Below are 18,243 nucleotides of genomic sequence, written 5' to 3'. Positions count from 1 at the left end.
CACTAATGAGAAGTGACTCTGGGGTGGTGAGACCCCGCCTGCGCAAGGGAGGCTGGGAAAGGGCTGAGAGGCCAGGGTTCCAGCCCCACCTGGCCGCCCCGGGGCCCTCCCCCAGCCTCGGTTTCCCGCTCCGACGCGGCCTCGCCGCCCCACCCGGAGGAATCCGGCGGGCCGCCCGGCGTCCCAGGTGAGGGCCCCCTGGAAAGCGCCCAGCGCGGCGGCGGCGGGTTCCGGCGGGGCGGGCATCTGGGGCGGGGACCGCCCCCGGCCTCCGCCCGCCCGCACGCCCTCGCTCCTCCGGGCTGCCCCGGCGAAGCTTGAAACAGAAAAAAAAAAAAAAAAAAAAAAAAAAAAAAAAAAAAACTGTCTCCCTGGCCCGGGGCCAGCGTCCCAGCCCCCCTCGCCGCCGCCGCCGCGCCGCAGCCAGGGAAAACAACTGCTCACTTCTCCCTGCGTCCGCCCCGCGCGCTCCCTGCTTCCCGGCGGCCGCGGGAGCCCAGCCCGGCCGGGGGAGGCGCGGAGCGGGCCGGCCGCCCGGCCTTCCTCTCCCCTCGCTCCTCCTCTCCGCCTCAACTCGCTCGGCCTCCGCGCGGCCGCCTCAGTTTGGGGCCTTCGCAGGCGTCCCCCGACCCCAATCCCCGGCCCCGGCTCCGGCTCGTGGCGGGGCTCCTTCCCGGGGCTCTGGAAGTTTCTGGGCTCCCCGCAGTCCAGCCTCCATCTCTTTGCCTCGCACCGGGCCCCCCTCCCGCGCCTGCCGTCCCCTCCCTGCGCGCTTCCTCCGTTCCTCTCTCCTGCTGCCTTCTCTCCCCTCTCCCCGGGCTCCCGGCTTGCTACCCCAACTCCTCCCCCTCCCCGCGCCCGGGCGCCGCGACCATAGCCCCGGCCCCGGCGCGCCCCCCGGGTCCTGCGGCCCCGGATGCCCGGGCCCCGCGGGGCTGCTGGCGGCCTGGCCCCTGAGATGCGCGGGGCGGGGGCGGCGGGGCTGCTGGCGCTGCTGCTGCTGCTGCCGCTGGGCCCGGGCGGCGGGGCCGAGGGGGGGCCGGCGGGCGAGCGGGGCGCTGGCGGGGGCGGGGCGCTGGCCCGCGAGCGCTTCAAGGTGGTCTTTGCGCCGGTGATCTGCAAGCGGACCTGTCTCAAGGGCCAGTGTCGGGACAGTTGTCAGCAGGGCTCCAACATGACGCTCATCGGAGAGAACGGCCACAGCACCGATACGCTCACGGGCTCCGGCTTCCGCGTGGGTGAGGGCCGGGGGCACCGGCCGGGGGAGCGGGAAGGCAGGAACCCGGACAAATAGGGGAGACAGGGCGGAGTAGGGTATATGACGCTGGGAGCCCCGGGGGTGCGGAAAGCGGAGCTCTGGGGGCCTGGGGCTCCAGGGACACGAGAGGCTTGGGAGGCTGGAGTCCTGGGGCAGGCAGCAGCGGCGAGGCTGCGTGGACCAGAACTTCACCGCTTTGCGTTAGGGTTGAGGCCTCAGATGTGGGGTCCTGCTGGGGTCCCGGATGACACAGGCCTCTGGGAAGTCGCTGGGTTCTGAAAGGGAGTCAGGTTCAGCACACAGGGGCTTTTGCAGGATGTCAGCTGGGGCCCAGAGGTCACAGAGAAGGGGTAGATATTCCCCTAAGAAACAGAGTTGCTGGAAGAAATAGGAAAAGTCCTTTCAAGATGTCTACGGCAGGGCCTGCCAGGGGTAGACACCTGCATGCTCCGGGAGGAGCCAAGGCCAGGGCTTGGGGTGAAGAGGTTAGATATTGGCAAGTTCTGGGAGGGAAGAGGTGCTTAGGCTTAGAGAGGAGTGCAGGCCTGGAAGCAGGGGCTGGTTTGGGTCCTCATTCCCTCTTTATCCTGCTGTCCCTTCTTTGCCTTCCCCATAAGCTCTCAAGAGCTCTGCCTCAGAGTCTCCCCTCCCCAACAAGCCCTCATGACTCCCCAGTTCCACTTGGAGCCTACCCCTTCCCCAGCGTCTCTCTTCAAAGGGCCAGGCCTGAAGTGGGGCTCGCCTCCCGCTAGGGCCCTGTGGGCCAGGCTGGGGGAGGTGTCCCGGCAGTAATTACCCTCCTGGACAGGGTAATTAGGCTGGGCCCAGGATGGCACCAGCAAGACGGCCCCTCTTACACATTCCTACTCACATACCAACTCACAGACCTGAGGAACCTCCCTGATGTGGTTCTTAGTTCTCATGAGATGTGTGTGTGTGTGTGTGTGTATGTGTGTGTGTGTGTGCATGCGCGCTTGTGTACATGCATGGGCTTTACAGTGACACTCTCTGATTAATTACATGTTTCTTTGTGTTGTCTTGGGTGCATGTCTCCAGTCACTATGGGAGTGTTTCTGTGAGCTTGTGTTGGTGCCAGAATGAATGTGTGTGTGTGTGTGTGTGTGTGTGTGTGAGAGAGAGAGAGAGAGAGAAAGAAAATGACCATGCATGTGAGTGTATGTGGGCCCAGCCTCCCAGACCCCCTGGCCATCCTGCCCAGGCTGCTGTCTCCATCTGTGTTGCCCACATCCCCAGGCTCGGTGCCCAGGCCACAGTGGGCGGGTGTCATTGAGAGGTCACCCTCACCGCTATGGGTGACTCACTGGGAGGCAGGAAGGAGAGGATCCTGCCTCCCCTAGCCCGGGACACACCCCTCCTGTGCTGAGAGTCCTGGCAGGATGAGCTGGCCCGGGACGCTCTTACCCAGACCCTGATGGCCATGGCTGTGGGTTGTCCCTCTGAGGCCCTGCAGGTGTCCAGAAGAGCATCATCTCCACCTTTCCCTTCTGGGAAGTGAGGGCAGCTGGGTGGAGGGAGGAGGCAGGTAGGAGAGGGGCTGGGTCTGGTGTGTGAGCTCAGGGCCCCAAGGCTGGATGTGGGTTGTGAATGCGTGTCACAGAAAGACATAGGTCCCAGCCTCTCAGTCACTCCTTCATTTATGCCCCCCAAACCTCCTCTGGGTCCCAGAACTGAGGCAGACACAGCCCCTCCAAATCACCCTTTACAGTGTGGGAGACAGACATAAATATAACAAGTCAAGCGTAAGGCGAGGAAAGGCTCCCTTCCTGGAGGAGAAGCTGAGGCTGGAAATATTTGAATGTGGAGAGGTGGAGGGACAAGGCCCTGAAGGGGAGGGAAAGGCATGAATAAAACAATGGAGGCAGGAGATGGGGCATAGCTGTGGGAGGAGGGAGAGGAGTGTGAGGGTGCGGCGTGCGCGTGGAAAGAGCAGAGGGGGATCGGCTTATAGAAGATTCATTCTGGGCCATGGAGAGCCTTAAATGTTTGGGCAAGGAAGCAAGCAACAGGCAGGGGTGTGACATGCCAGGGCTTTGCCGGAGGCGGGTTTCTCTGGGGGTGCTGGGCTGTGGACAGGCAGGAAGCCATCAAGGAGCATGGGTGGCAAGGCTCAAGGCACGGGAGGGGCAGAGGGCATGAGGAGGAGGGGAGGTGGATTCATGAGACTGTACAGAGGCTGGAACTGTGTAGAGTGGGACCGGTAGAGATGGGGCCTCTGAGGCTCAGTAGAATGATCTAGGCAGTCAGGGATTTCCCGGTGGTAGTCCAAGGTATGAGGAGGAGTGGGGGAAGCACAAGGCACATCTCCCCAGGGTTGAGGTGCCCAAGGGCATCGCTGATAGTGGTGAGGTGTGGGCCCTGGGTTGGCCCGACAAAGGGAGATTGGTGGTCGAGGGGAGAGCTCAGAGAGGGCTGAGGTCTGAATGGGAGAGAATTTGGAAGAGGTGAAAGTGCCAGATAGAGATCATATTCCCAGGAGAGTCTGGAGGAGAAAGCCAGAGGAGAAAACGGCTGTTCCGGCACCGTGATCACCATCATCATTCGATACTACTTATTAAACACCTTCCGTGGGCCAGGCACTGTGCTAACTATCTGTACAGGCATCACCTCATTCAATAGATACGACAAACATCCCTACAGACGGAGGCACAGGGACAGGGAGCAAAGTGCTCAGCCACCAGCTGCCGCATGGCCTTTTAGCGAGGATTTTAAGTCCAGGACTTCAGACTCCAGAAGCCGACATGGGTAGAAGGATATTGGAGGACCTAGAGATCAGCTTCTGCGGGTTCCAAAACCGAGCTTCCCAAGGGGGACAGAGTCAGTGGGTGGCAAGGAAGTAAGGAGGAGGAAAATAGACAGGATGTGTGTGGGGGACTGGGCCTGGTCCCTGATGCACGTCCTCTCCTCAGTGGTGTGCCCTCTGCCCTGCATGAACGGTGGCCAGTGCTCCTCCCGAAACCAGTGCCTGTGTCCCCCGGACTTCACCGGTCGCTTCTGCCAGGTGCCCGCTGGAGGAGCTGGCGGGGGCACCGGCGGCTCAGGCCCTGGGCTGGGCCGGGCCGGGACCCTGTCCACAGGCGCGCTGCCGCCCCTGGCTCCAGAGAGCGAGTCTGTGGCCAGCAAGCACGCCATCTATGCGGTCCAGGTGATCGCGGATCCGCCCGGGCCCGGGGAGGGGCCCCCTCCCCAGCATGCAGCCTTCCTGGTGCCCCTCGGGCCGGGACAGATCTCAGCAGAAGGTACCGGACCACTGGGCAGACCCGGGGAGGCCGAAGTGGGCGGGCACTAGGGCGGCGGGACCTCGAGGAGCCCCGCCCACTCCCATCCCCCAACCTGCACGACTACCTGTGGTCGGGGGCAGCCCTGAAGCCCCCTGCCCCGCCCCCAGTGCAGGCCCCGCCCCCCGTGGTGAACGTGCGCGTCCACCATCCGCCCGAGGCCTCGGTCCAAGTGCATCGCATCGAGGGACCGAATGCCGAGGGTCCCGCCCCCTCGCAGCACCTGCTGCCGCACCCCAAGCCCCAGCACCCCCGGCCACCCACCCAGAAGCCCCTGGGCCGCTGCTTCCAGGACACGCTGCCCAAGCAGCCCGTGAGTGAATCCACAGTCCAGCTGGACCGGCCCTTGGGTCTCAGGGTTGCCCTGTCCCCATTCCAAGGGGGATTGTGCAAAACAGGGGTCTGTGGGCTGACAGGGGGAAGAAAAGGCCCCTAGGAGGAAGGTCAGGTGGGGCTGGGCGCTCTGTGACCCCCTCATCCCAACTTCCCCTAGTGCGGCAGCAACCCCCTCCCGGGCCTCACCAAGCAGGAAGACTGCTGCGGGAGCATCGGCACCGCCTGGGGCCAGAGCAAGTGCCATAAGTGCCCCCAGCTGCAGTGTGAGTGCCGGGGCTCAGGGGTTCGGGCCACCGCAGGCTGGACCCACGCCCACCCCTTCCTCCCCTGCAGGGGTTGGACCCCCAGGCCAGCGCAGCCTGAGCCTCTTACTGCCCACCAAACTCCCCGCAGCCTCCGGCTGTGCTCCCCCGCAGTGCCCTCCTTTCCCTCCCCACCGGACCCCCCAGTGTCCTCCCCTGCACGCCGTCTCTCTCTGCAGACACAGGGGTGCAAAAGCCGGGACCTCTACGTGGGGAGGTGGGCGCTGACTGCCCCCAGGGCTACAAGAGACTCAACAGCACCCACTGCCAGGGTATGGCCCACCAGGAGAGTCTGAAGCCCCTTGTCACTGGGGGAGGCCCCAAGGTGGGTGGGGCAGGACCCTGAGGTTCTTGGAGAAGCTGGCTGTCACCCTGGGACCGCACACTAGAGGGTCACACTTCCGCTTACCGTAGACATCAACGAGTGCGCGATGCCAGGCATGTGTCGCCATGGTGACTGCCTCAACAACCCGGGCTCCTATCGCTGCGTCTGCCCACCCGGCCATAGCTTGGGCGCCTCCCGAACACAGTGCATAGGTGAGAACGAGGGGGGCTCAGGTCCATGGGAGGTCACAAGGCACGGACTGGAGAGGCAAGGCTCCAGGCAGCAAGGATCAGAGGTCAGAGTGGGGTCAAGGGTCGATTGCAGGAGGAGTAAGGCCCAGAGCTGATAGGATCAGGGATCAGTGGGGTCAGGAGTCACAGGAGATCTGGTTGGAGGTTACATGGGGTCAAGGACTATATAGAATGAGGGTCATATGAGATCATGGGCTTGATGGGTAGGAGGGATGAAGTCTAGAGCAGCCAAGTCAGGGGTCAGTGGGGCCAGTGGTCACAGAGATTTCAGGGATCATGTGAGGTCAGAGAAACACAGGTTCACAGATCACATGAACTCAGGGTCGCCTGAGGTCAGAGGCCACAGAGGATCAAGGGTTGTCTGAGCCCAAGAGGCCAGGTCTGAAGCAGCTGGGAGGAGGGACACGGGCCGCGTTCAAGTGCAGATGCCCATGCCCGCCCGTGGCCCCCTGCAGCGGACAAGCTGGAGGAGAAGAGCCTGTGTTTCCGCCTGGTGAGCCCTGAGCACCAGTGCCAGCACCCACTGGCCACGCGCCTCACCCGCCAGCTCTGCTGCTGCAGCGTGGGCAAGGCCTGGGGTGCAAGGTGCCAGCGCTGCCCTGCCGACGGCACCGGTGAGCTGCAGCGCATGGGGCTGAGGGGCCGTCCACACGCCCGTCCGGGAAACACTCACTTCTCTGCCCCTTGCTCTGGCCGCAGCTGCCTTCAAGGAGATCTGTCCAGCCGGGAAGGGGTACCACATCCTCACTTCCCACCAGACCCTCACCATTCAGGGCGAAAGTGACTTTTCCCTTTTCCTGCACCCCGACGGGCCACCCAAGCCCCAGCAGCTCCCGGAGAGCCCCAGCCGGGCGCCACCACCTGAGGACACAGAGGAAGAACGAGGTCTGGCCTGAGCCTTTCCATTCCCTGACAGATGTGGAACGCCTAGACCTGACCCCTTGACTCCTGATGCCCCAACTCCTAATCCTTGACCTAACCACAGACCCCCAGAATTGGCCCTCTCATCCCTACCCAAGGTTGTAACCCCAGGATCTATCCCCTAATCAGCAGAATCTGACCATCGCTCTCCAGATCTGACCTGGAACCCCTTTGATTTCCAGACCAGGGCATTGAACCAGCCCAAATGGTGTCCTTAGATCTGGCCTTCTGACTCCTGACCCAAGGACTTAGACCCTAGCTATAATCCAAGGCCCTTGACCAACCTTTGCACCCTATACCTGTTCCCCTGACCGTGATGCACACACTCCCTGACCCCAGGATCTAACTCTTGACACTTGACCCAGAGACATGATCGTCGAACTCTCAGACCCTGACCACAAACACCAACTGCCCATCCCAATCTTAACTCCTTTCCCCTCTTCCCCCAGCCCTGCACTAATGCCCCATCTTCTTCCCTTTTAGGGGTGAGCACGGACTCAGTGAGTATGAAAGCCTGGGTGGGAGGGGCAGGGAAGCGAAGGCGACAGTGGGCTCATGCTGCTGTTACTCACAGCCAGTGGTCGAGGAGCAGTCAGCAGCCCAGAGCCACCCGACTGCCACCACATCTCCCGCCAGGCCCTACCCGGGTGAGCTGCTCACTGCAGGAACCAGTCCTCAAGGGCTGTCCCCAGGGGTGGTGGACAGCCTGGCCATCAGGGGATTGTGAAGCCGGGTGCACCCGGAGAGGGGTGTCTTTCCCATCCCCCACACCCCCTGATGGGTGTACACTGCTGTCTACAGAGTTGATTTCCCGGCCCTCGCCACCCACTGTGCGCTGGTTCCTGCCAGACCTGCCACCATCCCGCAGTGCGGTGGAGATCGCTCCTACTCAGGTCACAGGTAAGACCTGCCCGCTGAGGCCACAACTGAGAGAAGCCACGTGCCTGGCTTCATTTTACTCCTCCCTTACCCAACCCCACCCAGTCCTTCCTGAGCACTAACACTTACCCTGGGCTTACTGGGTGCCGGGCCCTGGACTGGGCCCTGGGGAAGCCATCGTGTGCAGCAGAGACCCCATTCTGGGTATTGTGGAGCTCTGTCCAGTCTTAAGACACTTTATTCATTCATTCATTGATTCAACAAATATTTATTGAGCACCTACTATGTGCCAGGCACAGTTTAGGTGCTGGGGATACAGTAGCAAACTAAAGCCAGAAATTCTCCGTTCTTGCAGAGTAAACAGGCAACAGATTAGTGTCTAAAAATCGAGTATGTCTTGTAAATGTCGTACAAAAATTAATCAGAGAAGGAAAGAAGTCTGGGGGTTATGATAATACGTAGCCTGGCAACGAAAGGTGGCTTCCTGGGCCGGGCTTTAGAGAGTGTTAGAAATGAACAAGAAGTGGGGAAGGAAGGGGTGTGCAGGTTGGGAAAAGGGACATTCCAGGTGAAGCCCAGGCAAAGGGCACGAAACACTGGTGGAGGAGGGAAAACCACACACAGACCAAGTGTTGTTGAACCCAGGCAGGGCCAATGCACAGAACCTTGTTAAGAGGCTTGGGTTTGATCCCAAAGGCTGTGGGAAGTGTCTGTGGGGTTTGGGGCATCATGATAATTGCTAGCTATGGCTGAGCAGTTGCCTTGTGCCAGGCACTGACTGGAGGGTTTTACATACTAAGTATCATTTCACCTTTTCATACCGTGAAAGTGTGTGCACTTAGCTTCATGGTTCAGCGGCTGCCCCCCCCCCCCCCCCCCCCCCCCCCCCCCCCCCCCGCCTCCTCGTCACACCCTGGAGCCAGGTCCTAGTCTGAGTCTGTGTGGACTCCCTAAGCTGCAAGGGAGCCATCAGCCTGATTGAAATCTAGGAGGCTGGTTGTGCTCTGGGGTTGAGGACCCATGGGGAAGGTGGCCGTCCTGGAGGCTTGTCCAGGCTGGGACAATGTGATGACAGCCCTGGGAGCTGTGGGAAGGTGGGGGAAGAGGCACCTGGGGAGGCTTCTGGGAGGGGGGTGTGTTAAGGAGTTCCAGGGAGAGATACTCTAGGAGAAAAGAACAGCCTGCCTGTTTAGGGTGGGGTGGAGCTCCAGATCAAGTCCCGGGATGCTGCTGGGGTGGGGGTGTTGGGGACCTAAAGGAGGGAGTGGTGGGAGGCAGGGAGTTCAAGACTGGTGACAAAGACAGTGGTGAAGGGGGTTCTTGATCTGACCGCTTAGGCACAACCAGGGGGCAAGCAGATTCCCAGGAAATGAGTTCCTGCTTGCCTTGGGAGGGGGAGGAAATTAACCATTGTGGAATGGGGGGCCCAGGTCCCTGAAGCAAGGGTGTTGGGATCACTGGGCTAGAGGATAAGGGAGTGACTACCAATGCAGGGTTTTAAATATTGAGGTGACTGGAGGGCTGTGTCTCAGGGCCCATTGGTAGGGGTATTGGGATAATGGAGGGGCGGGGGGGGGCGGGGGAACGTGGCAGAAAGTGTTTCCTACTCAGGCCCCTCCTCGACCATGCCCCCCCCCCCCGCCCCCAGAGACAGACGAGTGTCGCCTGAACCAGAACATCTGTGGCCACGGGGAGTGCGTCCCGGGCCCCTCGGACTACTCCTGCCATTGCAACCCGGGCTACCGGTCGCACCCGCAGCACCGCTACTGCGTGGGTGAGCGCGGGAGGGTGGGTGGCCCGGGGGCGGCCGTGGGTCCAACGCCCCTGTGACGTCTCCCCGCCCGCGCGCCCTTCTCAGACGTGAACGAGTGCGAGGCGGAGCCGTGCGGCGCGGGGAGGGGCGTCTGCATGAACACCGGCGGCTCCTACAACTGCCACTGCAACCGCGGCTACCGCCTGCACGTCGGCGCCGGGGGGCGCTCGTGCGTGGGTGAGCGCGGCGCGGGCGGCGCGGGAAGGGCGGATGGGGGGACGGGGTGGGGGATGGGGGGATGGGGGTCTCCCCCTCCGGCGCGCAGACTAACCGCCTCCGCCGCCCCCGGGGCGCTCCTCGCGCTCCCCGCCTCCCGCTCAGACCTGAACGAGTGCGCCAAGCCCCACCTGTGCGGCGACGGCGGCTTCTGCCTCAACTTCCCGGGCCACTACAAGTGCAACTGCTACCCCGGTTACCGGCTCAAGGCCTCACGACCGCCTGTGTGCGAAGGTGGGGGAGGCCCCATCCAGGCCCACAGGGGGTCCTCAGCTGTTCTCGACCAGGGCTGGGGGCACGGGCCCCGGACTCTGGGCCTCCCCGAGGTTGGGCTGCGGGAGCCCGGAGGGCCGGGTTCGCCTTGCTGACCTGTAACCGAAGGAGGCCCTGCTGAGGACACTGAACGCCTGGCCCGCCACGTTGTCCTCGAACGGATCTCCCTCCTTCTCCGCCCCCCACCCCCACCCCACGCAGACATCGACGAGTGCCGAGACCCTAGCTCCTGCCCGGACAGCAAATGCGAGAACAAACCCGGGAGCTTCAAGTGCATTGCCTGTCAGCCCGGCTACCGCAGCCAGGGGGGCGGGGCCTGCCGCGGTGAGAGCGGGGGTAGGGGGCGGCGGCTGAGTCTCGTATGCGGGGCGGGAAGGGAAGGTTGGACCGCAAATGGGCGGGGGCCCATGCGGAGCCGTCCTGCGACCCGGCAGTTCCGGGATCCGGTGAGGGCAGGGGCGGGGCTGATGGCGGTGAGAGGCGCCTGGCCGGTGGGGCCTCCCCCGTCCTGGGACGAGGAGACCCCCCACCCCGGTACCGCGCCGGCTGCAGTGGGGCGGCTACCGAGGCGAGCCTTCGCCGCCGCAGACGTGAACGAGTGTGCCGAGGGCAGCCCCTGCTCGCCCGGCTGGTGCGAGAACCTCCCAGGCTCCTTCCGCTGCACGTGCGCCCAGGGCTACGCGCCTGCACCCGATGGCCGCAGCTGCCAGGGTGAGCCCCAGCCCTCCCCACTCCAACGCCCCTGCACCCACTCACGCGTGGAAGCTGGGGACCCGGCCACCCCGTCCGTCCCACGGGGGGCAGGAGGTAGCTGATCCTCCCCCCAGGTCACGGACCCATTCACTCGTTTCTTAAGGAACCTGGCCGATGAAAGGCCACCAGAATTTCTATGTAGGAAGGGTCTTAGGGACCCAAGGCTTCTGATTTCTTTGCTTCTGCAAAGCACGTTACTTAAATTTAAAGTGGGGGGGCATAAAAGAAGGGGGGAGGGGCGCTGATAGTCCCACTGCACTGTTTCTTATGCACCAAGAGGCGGGCTGGGATTCAGAGATTCAGAGAAACTTAGGAACGTTACACACAGACGGGAGAGCGCAGGGCTGTGGGCCTGGCTGGAAGGTGGGTGCCAGGCCTGAATCGTCTTAAAGGACCAGTAGGAATTAGCCAAGCAAAGAAAGGCAGCATCAGCAGACTCAGAAGTGCAAACCAGCTCGGACTGTGCCACAAACTGTAAGGTGTAAGCAGGGGGCGGGGCGGAGGCTGGCTGGTGAGGGGCAGGGCCCCACTCCCCCACCCACCCCTGCCCTGCCCAGGAGGTCTGGCTTTTAAGGGGAAGGGTGACAAGAGTCACCATTTGCTTTGGAAAGTTTCCTGCTGCTGAGTGTGGCAAGTAGCCGGAGGTCCCCTGGAGACCCAGGGCACAGATGGTGGTGGCAGTGATGGGAGTAGCAGCCCCAGGATGGTCTGGGGATGGTGTGGTAGTAGGGAAATGTTAAAGCATGTTCCCTGAGCTTATTAACTGGATGTCCGGGTGAGGGGGGGGAGCGAGGGACCCTCCAGCTTTCTGGCCTGGGTAACTGTGGTTGTGCTGTTCACTGGGACAGGGTCTCCAGGGTGGTGCAGATTGGAGAAGGAAGACACCGTTTCATGCTGGACCATTTGTGTGGGTGTCCCTGTGGGCCTCTAGGCTGGAGATGCTGGCAGAGGGTGGGCCGTACAGATTGGAAGCTTTGGGCCAGACACACACACACACACACACACACCCAGGGGAACTGTGGACTGCCGGGGGCCGTGGAACCTTGGGGTGCGCCTGCCCAGCCAAGGAGGGTGGGTCCAGTGAGGGGAGCCTCAGCAGAGCCTTGTGGGCAAAGCCACATCAGTGGAAGGTAGGGGAACAGGAGTGGGAGATGGGGGAGGAGGGATGGAAGGAGGCTCAGGGAGTCCCAGCTGAGAAACCAGGGAGAGGCTTCCAGGGCAGAAGATGATGAGCCAAATGTAACTGAAAGGTTCTTGAAAAGTAAGAACTGAGTGGTGAGAAAAGAAAGTCCCTGGTGACCTTGGTAGGGTGGCTTCTGTGGTGTGAGGGGACCAGGAGAGGCAGGCAGCAAGTGGGGAAGAGTGAGACCTGGGGCTCTGCCAGCATGGGGTTTAGGGATGTAGGCTGAGGAGATGCCAGAAAAGGGAGCTCAGGGAAAGGGCAGTGGGGGGAGGAGCCACAGACAGAAGGGACATCTCTTGACCTAATGGATGTAATGATTTTTGGGAGGGTAAAGACTACCCTTAATTTTCTCAATGAGCAATAAAGGGCCTGAGTCCAGTGGGGGACTTGTAATGACCTGTAGAGGGTTGGGACTGCCCAAGGGCGTGGGAGCTGCCTAGGGACTTTCCAGAAGTCCAGCCTGAGGAGGAGGGATAGGGTGGCGCCAGCTGAGGATCAGGCAGGGCCCAAGGTCAGAGGGAGTGGCTGTGACCTAGGGTGCTCAGCCTAGTGGGTGCCAGCACCCAAGATCTGGAGGCCCAGGGGCAGGCATGGCCTCCCAGACCGGCGCGGAGGAAGGAGAAGGGGGCATGGGCCCCCGGGAGAGAGGGAGAGAGGGTGGGCTGGGGGCCTCAAGAGCAGCAGAGGCAGTGGGAAGGCAGCAGTATCTGGGATGCCCACGGTGGGGCAGCTCCCAGGCCGTCGTCCTGACAGTGAGTGGCTGCCACCAAAGTGAAGGTCACAGAAACTGATCCAGGGTGTAAGGTCAGAGGCTGGGCCTGGCTGACCATTTGGATGCTGTAAAGTCCTAGGGTGGGGAGCAAGATAGAGGAGGGGAGACTAGGGAGGTGAGTGCTGACAGCAAGAGAGAAGGGGGAGGCTGGCAGGGGGGCCTGGTGCACCTCAGAGGCAGAGTGGCTTGCAAGGGATCTGACCTGTGGCCAAGAACCAGCTTCTGCCAGAAAGGACTGCAAAGAAGCATGCTCTCAGGGGCAGGCCAAGTTCAAGTTCCTTTACTGTGCAAGCAGAAGACATTATTCTGCCAGAAGGACAAAGACAGGAGCTTATTTACGTGGGCAGAAAGGGAGCCATGGTAGGTGGGGGAAAGGCGAGAGCATCTGAGGCAAGGGAGGTCAGGGCAGTATGGGAAGAGGGGATGCGGAGGGTGCCCTTGTTTGGTGAGGACGATGAAGGTTGAGGCTTGAGCTCTTTGGAACCGGCCGTGGCCCAGGCTCCCTGGAAGCACCCGGCCCGATTCCCAGGGCAGGGCGTGCTGCACGGAGGGGCTGAGGGGCCTCTGCTTCCCTTAAGCAATATTGGCCTCAACTGCATGTCTTAGGCGCGAGTGGGAAAAGGGTAGCAGAGGCCTGAGACCATCCCACGCTGGCCCTCTGACACCCCTTGTGCCCCACAGATGTGGATGAGTGTGAGGCGGGGGATGTGTGTGACAACGGCATCTGCACCAACACGCCAGGCTCCTTCCAGTGTCAGTGCCTCTCTGGCTACCATCTGTCAAGAGACCGGAGCAGATGCGAGGGTAAGCGGGGCGGAGGGCTGGGAGTTAGCCTGTTCCTCCCTACCCCGGGGCTGCCCCGGGCTGGGCTCCAAGCCAGGCACTCCCCTGTCCAGCGCCCCCTCCAGATCCAACATCGGGGCTGGGGTGCGGGCCTGACCCGGGGCTCTGCGGGAAGCCTTGGCAGCCTCGGGCTGGGCTGTCCGAGCTGGGTGAGCCCCTGAGGTTCCCCACCTCTCTGATCCTCTGCAGACATCGATGAGTGTGACTTCCCCGCAGCCTGCATTGGGGGTGACTGCATCAACACCAATGGCTCCTACCGATGTCTCTGTCCCCAGGGGCATCGGCTGGTAGGCGGCAGGAAGTGCCAAGGTATGGGGGAGATTGGCTGAGAGTCACCAAGGAGGGCTGGCGGGGAATGGCAGGAATCTAGACTCCCTGTCGATCTGTCTTTCCATCCATCCGTCCATCCACACATTCACTCCCCCTTCAACTCCTTCACCTACAGTAGCAACAATAATGAAAGTAATTACAGTGTGCCTACTGGGTGCCCGCTCGCCGTATGTGCGGTAGCCAGCAATTTCCTGAGAACCGGCTATCTGCCAGCTTCTGCACTATGTGCCAGGTACGGAGCGACAACCCAGGGCCCCCACTAGGGGAGGCTGACATGTGAGTTGATTCCTACCATTCAGGGTGCCAGAAGAGGTCTGCATAAGTGATTAATTGGCAACAGAGAGGGGACAATTGAACTGGAACTTGGAGCAAAAAGATGGTATCTTTTTTTTTTTTTAAGATTTTTATTTATTTATTTGACAGAGATCACAAGTAACAGGCAGGCAGAGAGAGAGAGAAGGAAACAGGCTCCCTGGTGAGCAGAGACCCCGACATGGGGCTCGATCCCAGGACCCTGGGATCATGGCCTGAGCCGAAGGCAGAGGCTTTAACCCACTGAGCCACCCAGGCGCCCCTCTTTTTTTTTTTTAAGATTTTATTTATTTATTTGACAGAGATCACAGGCAGGCGGGGGGTGGGGAGGGTGGGAAACAGTCTCCCTGCTGAGCAGAGAGCCGGATGCAGGACTCAGTCCCAGGACTGTGAGATCATGACCTGACCCCAAGGTAGAGGCTTAAACCACTGAGCCACCCAAGCACCCCTCCTTTTTTTTTCTTTTTTTTCCTTTTTTTTTTTTAATTGCCTTGGAAATGTGAGAAAACATTGCATTTCCTTTTTTTTTTTTTTTAAAGATCTTATTATTTGACAGACACAACGAGAGAGGGAACACAAGCAGAGGGAGTAGGAGAGGGAGAAGCAGGCTTCCCGCTGAGCAGGGAGCCTGATGCGATGCGGGGCTCGATCCCAGGACCCTGGGATCATGACCTGAGCTGAAGGCAGATGCTTAATGACTGAGCCACCCAGGTGCCCCTAAAGATGGTTTCCTAAGGCATAAATAAAGTCCCCATGCAGAGAGAAGCAGGCATGGTATTCCAGGCCCGAAGAACAGGGTGTGCAAAGCACAGAGATCTGGGAGGAGTCAGTTGTGGTTTTAGGGGAGAGTGCCCTGAACATAGATTTGGGGGTGCCAGTATTTAGAATAAAGGATGAAACTGAAATGTATGAGGAGGCCAAACCAAAAGTCCCCAGATGCGGGGCTAAGAGTTAGGACTCCCATTTGTTGCTGGTGACAGCCATGGCACCTAAAACCTACCGTGTGAATGGCAGAAGACAGTGAACGTGCTCACCTCTAGTCACACGCACAGACAGACCCGAGTGGACATCGTGTTGTGTGCACTTTGAGATCAAAGTGGAAGTTTGGGTTCTGAGCTTGTGTGAGTCCCTGGAGGCACACCCCGTAGGGAAGGAAGGGCTGGTTTCCTTGGAGCAACTCTTCCTGCTTCCCTTGCTGGCCACAGACATAGATGAATGCAGTCAGGACCCTGGCCTGTGCCTTCCCCACGGGGCCTGTGAGAACCTGCAGGGCTCCTACGCTTGCATCTGTGACGAGGGCTTCACGCCCACCCAGGACCACCACGGCTGTGAGGGTGAGTGGCCTGGGTTCAGAGACGGGTGCTGGTCCCAGCCTCTGGAATCAGGGGAACAAGGAGAAATCCCTTTTGCCTGAGAGTCTGGGGGTGGGGGTGGGGGGCTGGACCTTGCAGGAGGGCCCTGAATGCCACTTTGAGGTTGGAACTTGGCTCTGACAGGGCGGCTGAGGGGAGCCAGGGAAGGTGAGGGAGCAGAGGAACCAGACTGGTGGGGAGCGTGGGTAGGCAGGATTGTTTGCAGGACCCTGAGCTTCCCTCCTCTCCCCTCAGAGGTGGAGCCGCCCCACCACAAGAAGGAGTGCTACCTTAACTTCGATGACACGGTGTTCTGCGACAGTGTACTGGCCACCAATGTCACCCAGCAGGAATGCTGCTGTTCGCTGGGAGCTGGCTGGGGAGACCACTGTGAGATCTATCCCTGCCCAGTCTACAGCTCAGGTCAGGAGTCTCAGTTTCTTCATTTTTGGAAATGTGCTGGGGAGACGGCCCCTTCCTGGGTCGGTGGGAAATGGCGGCGGAGAGCTCCGACCTGAGCCCAGCGGCTAGTGCGCGCGCGCTCAGTCGTGCCTCCTTTCTTCCCCGCGGCCGCGCTCTCCCCGCAGCTGAGTTCCACAGCCTCTGCCCAGACGGGAAGGGCTACACCCAAGACAACAACATTGTCAACTACGGCATCCCAGCCCACCGTGGTAAGCCCCGAAACGACTCCGCCCACCGGGCACGCCCCGCCCCGCCCCGCCCCGCCCACCGAGGTTCGGACCGCCCCGATCCCGCCCGTGCCCGCTAGGTCGGTAGCGGGCCCTGGGGTAAGCCCCGCCCACATCTTCAGCGTCTGCCCCGCCCCTAGCACGCACACGTCCCGGCCCGAAAAAGCCTCTCGCGCTGAGTTTGCTTCTCTCCCGCGGTTAGCCCCGCCCCCACTTCCCTGGCTGCGGGCCAGAGCCGCCGCTCAGGTAAAGACCACCGGGCGCCCACGGCTTGTCCCTCCGCAGACATCGACGAGTGCATATTGTTTGGGGCGGAGATCTGCAAGGAGGGCAAGTGCGTGAATACGCAGCCGGGCTACGAGTGCTATTGCAAGCAAGGCTTCTACTACGACGGGAACCTACTGGAGTGCGTGGGTGAGTGCAGGCGATCCCCGCGGCCGTGGGACCGCGGCCGGGAGACACACACAACCACCCTACTTCGGGCCGGTTCCCTCCACGGGCGCTTTTCCTCCCCGCAGACGTGGACGAGTGCCTGGACGAGTCCAACTGCCGGAACGGAGTGTGTGAGAACACGCGCGGCGGCTACCGCTGTGCCTGCACGCCCCCGGCCGAGTACAGCCCAGCGCAGCGCCAGTGTCTGAGCCCAGAGGAGATGGGTGAGGCCCGGGCCTGCTGGCTGGGGAAACAGGAGGGGAGCGGGGACCGGGCCGAGCCGTGACCGCCACCCCCGCACACGCCCTCGCTACCCGTAGACGTAGACGAGTGCCAGGACCCGGCAGCCTGCCGCCCTGGTCGCTGCGTCAACCTGCCGGGCTCCTACCGCTGCGAGTGCCGCCCGCCCTGGGTGCCCGGGCCCTCCGGCCGCGATTGCCAGCTCCCGGAGAGCCCAGCCGGTGAGGGCGAGAGTTGTCCTGGGCCAATCCGAGGGCCCGGTCCGCTGTGTGGAGCTCCGGGATCGCGGCCCCCGCGAGGGTGGGTGGGAACGGGGGGCCGATTGCCCCCCACCCCCGCCTTGGGGCGCCTCGCTGATGCCGGGTCTCCCTCCGCAGAGCGTGCCCCGGAGCGGCGGGACGTGTGCTGGGCCCAGCGTGGAGAAGACGGCATGTGCGCGGGGCCCCTAGCCGGGCCAACCCTCACCTTCGACGACTGCTGCTGTCGCCAGGGACGCGGCTGGGGAGCCCAGTGCCGCCCCTGCCCGCCGCGCAGCTCCGGTGAGCCAAACCGCCGCGCGCCCCCGGAGCGGTTGGGGCGGGAGCTTGGTGCATCCACGTCGCTGACCGCCCCTGTCCCTCCCAGGGTCCCAGTGCCCGACGTCGCAGAGTGAGAGCAATTCTTTCTGGGACGCGAGTCCCCTGCTGCTGGGGAAGCCCCCTCGAGGTGAGTGTAGCAGGAGGGCAAGGCGTGGTGGTGGTCGGTGGGGGTTCCAGTCCGGCTGCAGGCAGTGGAGGTGGATGTTAATGTCGACATTCTCCCGGCCTGCGCAGAAGAGGACAGCTCAGAGGAGGATTCGGACGAGTGCCGCTGCGTGAGTGGCCGCTGCGTGCCCCGGCCCGGTGGCGCCGTGTGCGAGTGTCCTGGAGGCTTCCAGCTCGACGCCTCTCGCTCGCGCTGTGTGGGTGAGCCGGGGGCGGGGTGGGGCGCGGCCGGAGGGAGGAGTGCAAGCTAAGGGGGCTGCGTACTCTGGCGCCCCGGTGAAGCCCGCACCTGTCGCCCCCACCCCCAGACATCGACGAGTGCCGGGAGCTGAACCAGCGCGGGCTGCTGTGCAAGAGCGAGCGCTGCGTGAACACGAGCGGCTCCTTCCGCTGCGTCTGCAAAGCTGGCTTCGCGCGCAGCCGCCCGCACGGGGCCTGCGTGCCCCAACGCCGCCGCTGACGCGGAGCCCGGACCTCGGCCATCAGCGAGAGAGGTTTCCGCCTGAGCCTCTAGGCAAGCTCAGCCTCTGCTGCCTGCCCCAACTCGGGGCTCGGACCCAGGGACTCTCCAGGGCTCTCAGACCCCTCCCTGCGCCCAGCAGCGCCGCCCAGTTCACAGGAAGAGACTGGGTCTCTGGCACTGGCGGCCTTCCTCCCAGAGGGCATTTCCTGGCAACCGATAAATCAGATCGTGCCTCTTTACTCTTGGTTTTCCAAGCAAATT

At 62.2% G+C, this 18,243-nt stretch overlaps 1 protein-coding gene across 6 annotated transcripts; it reads left to right on the top strand.

The window, feature by feature from the left end:
- Positions 1-399: 399 nt before the first annotated feature.
- On the top strand, positions 400-18,221 carry LTBP3 (latent transforming growth factor beta binding protein 3). 6 transcript variants are annotated; one of them, XR_007120923.1, is made up of 28 exons: positions 400-1,238; positions 4,186-4,515; positions 4,665-4,867; positions 5,048-5,153; positions 5,372-5,464; positions 5,607-5,729; positions 6,224-6,382; positions 6,468-6,653; positions 7,173-7,189; positions 7,264-7,336; positions 7,491-7,589; positions 9,217-9,342; positions 9,427-9,558; positions 9,703-9,831; positions 10,072-10,194; positions 10,459-10,581; positions 13,260-13,382; positions 13,611-13,730; positions 15,269-15,397; positions 15,671-15,838; positions 16,003-16,086; positions 16,390-16,518; positions 16,623-16,760; positions 16,857-16,997; positions 17,154-17,312; positions 17,393-17,481; positions 17,589-17,720; positions 17,828-17,970. XR_007120923.1 is itself a non-coding variant. In XM_047691489.1 (28 exons), exons 1-28 carry the CDS (start codon positions 917-919, stop codon positions 17,977-17,979), a joined length of 3,903 nt encoding a protein of 1,300 aa, XP_047547445.1. In that variant the 5' UTR covers positions 402-916; the 3' UTR covers positions 17,980-18,221. The 6 variants fall into 6 exon arrangements, 5 of the variants coding, with proteins under 5 accessions (XP_047547448.1, XP_047547447.1, XP_047547446.1 ...); XM_047691489.1 differs by having other exon boundaries at positions 402-1,238; positions 17,154-17,315; positions 17,401-17,481; positions 17,828-18,221; XM_047691492.1 differs by lacking the exon at positions 10,459-10,581 and having other exon boundaries at positions 401-1,238; positions 17,154-17,315; positions 17,401-17,481; positions 17,828-18,221.
- The last annotated feature ends 22 nt before the right edge of the window (positions 18,222-18,243 follow it).

The sequence above is a fragment of the Lutra lutra genome, chromosome 10, assembly GCF_902655055.1.
Source record: "Lutra lutra chromosome 10, mLutLut1.2, whole genome shotgun sequence".
NCBI classification, from domain to species: Eukaryota; Metazoa; Chordata; class Mammalia; order Carnivora; family Mustelidae; genus Lutra; species Lutra lutra.
This window is presented reverse-complemented; position numbering and strand designations above follow the sequence as displayed.

What these genes read in the sequence shown, in the direction of transcription:
- LTBP3 (XM_047691489.1), top strand. Translation starts at nt 917, where the DNA reads ATGCCCGGGCCCCGCGGGGCTGCTGGCGGCCTGGCCCCTGAGATGCGC. An exon ending in GGGACAGATCTCAGCAGAAG is followed by an intron (nt 4,516 to 4,664) that starts GTACCGGACCAC and finishes CCCCGCCCCCAG; the next exon opens with TGCAGGCCCCGCCCCCCGTG. An exon ending in ACGACCGCCTGTGTGCGAAG is followed by an intron (nt 9,832 to 10,071) that starts GTGGGGGAGGCC and finishes CACCCCACGCAG; the next exon opens with ACATCGACGAGTGCCGAGAC.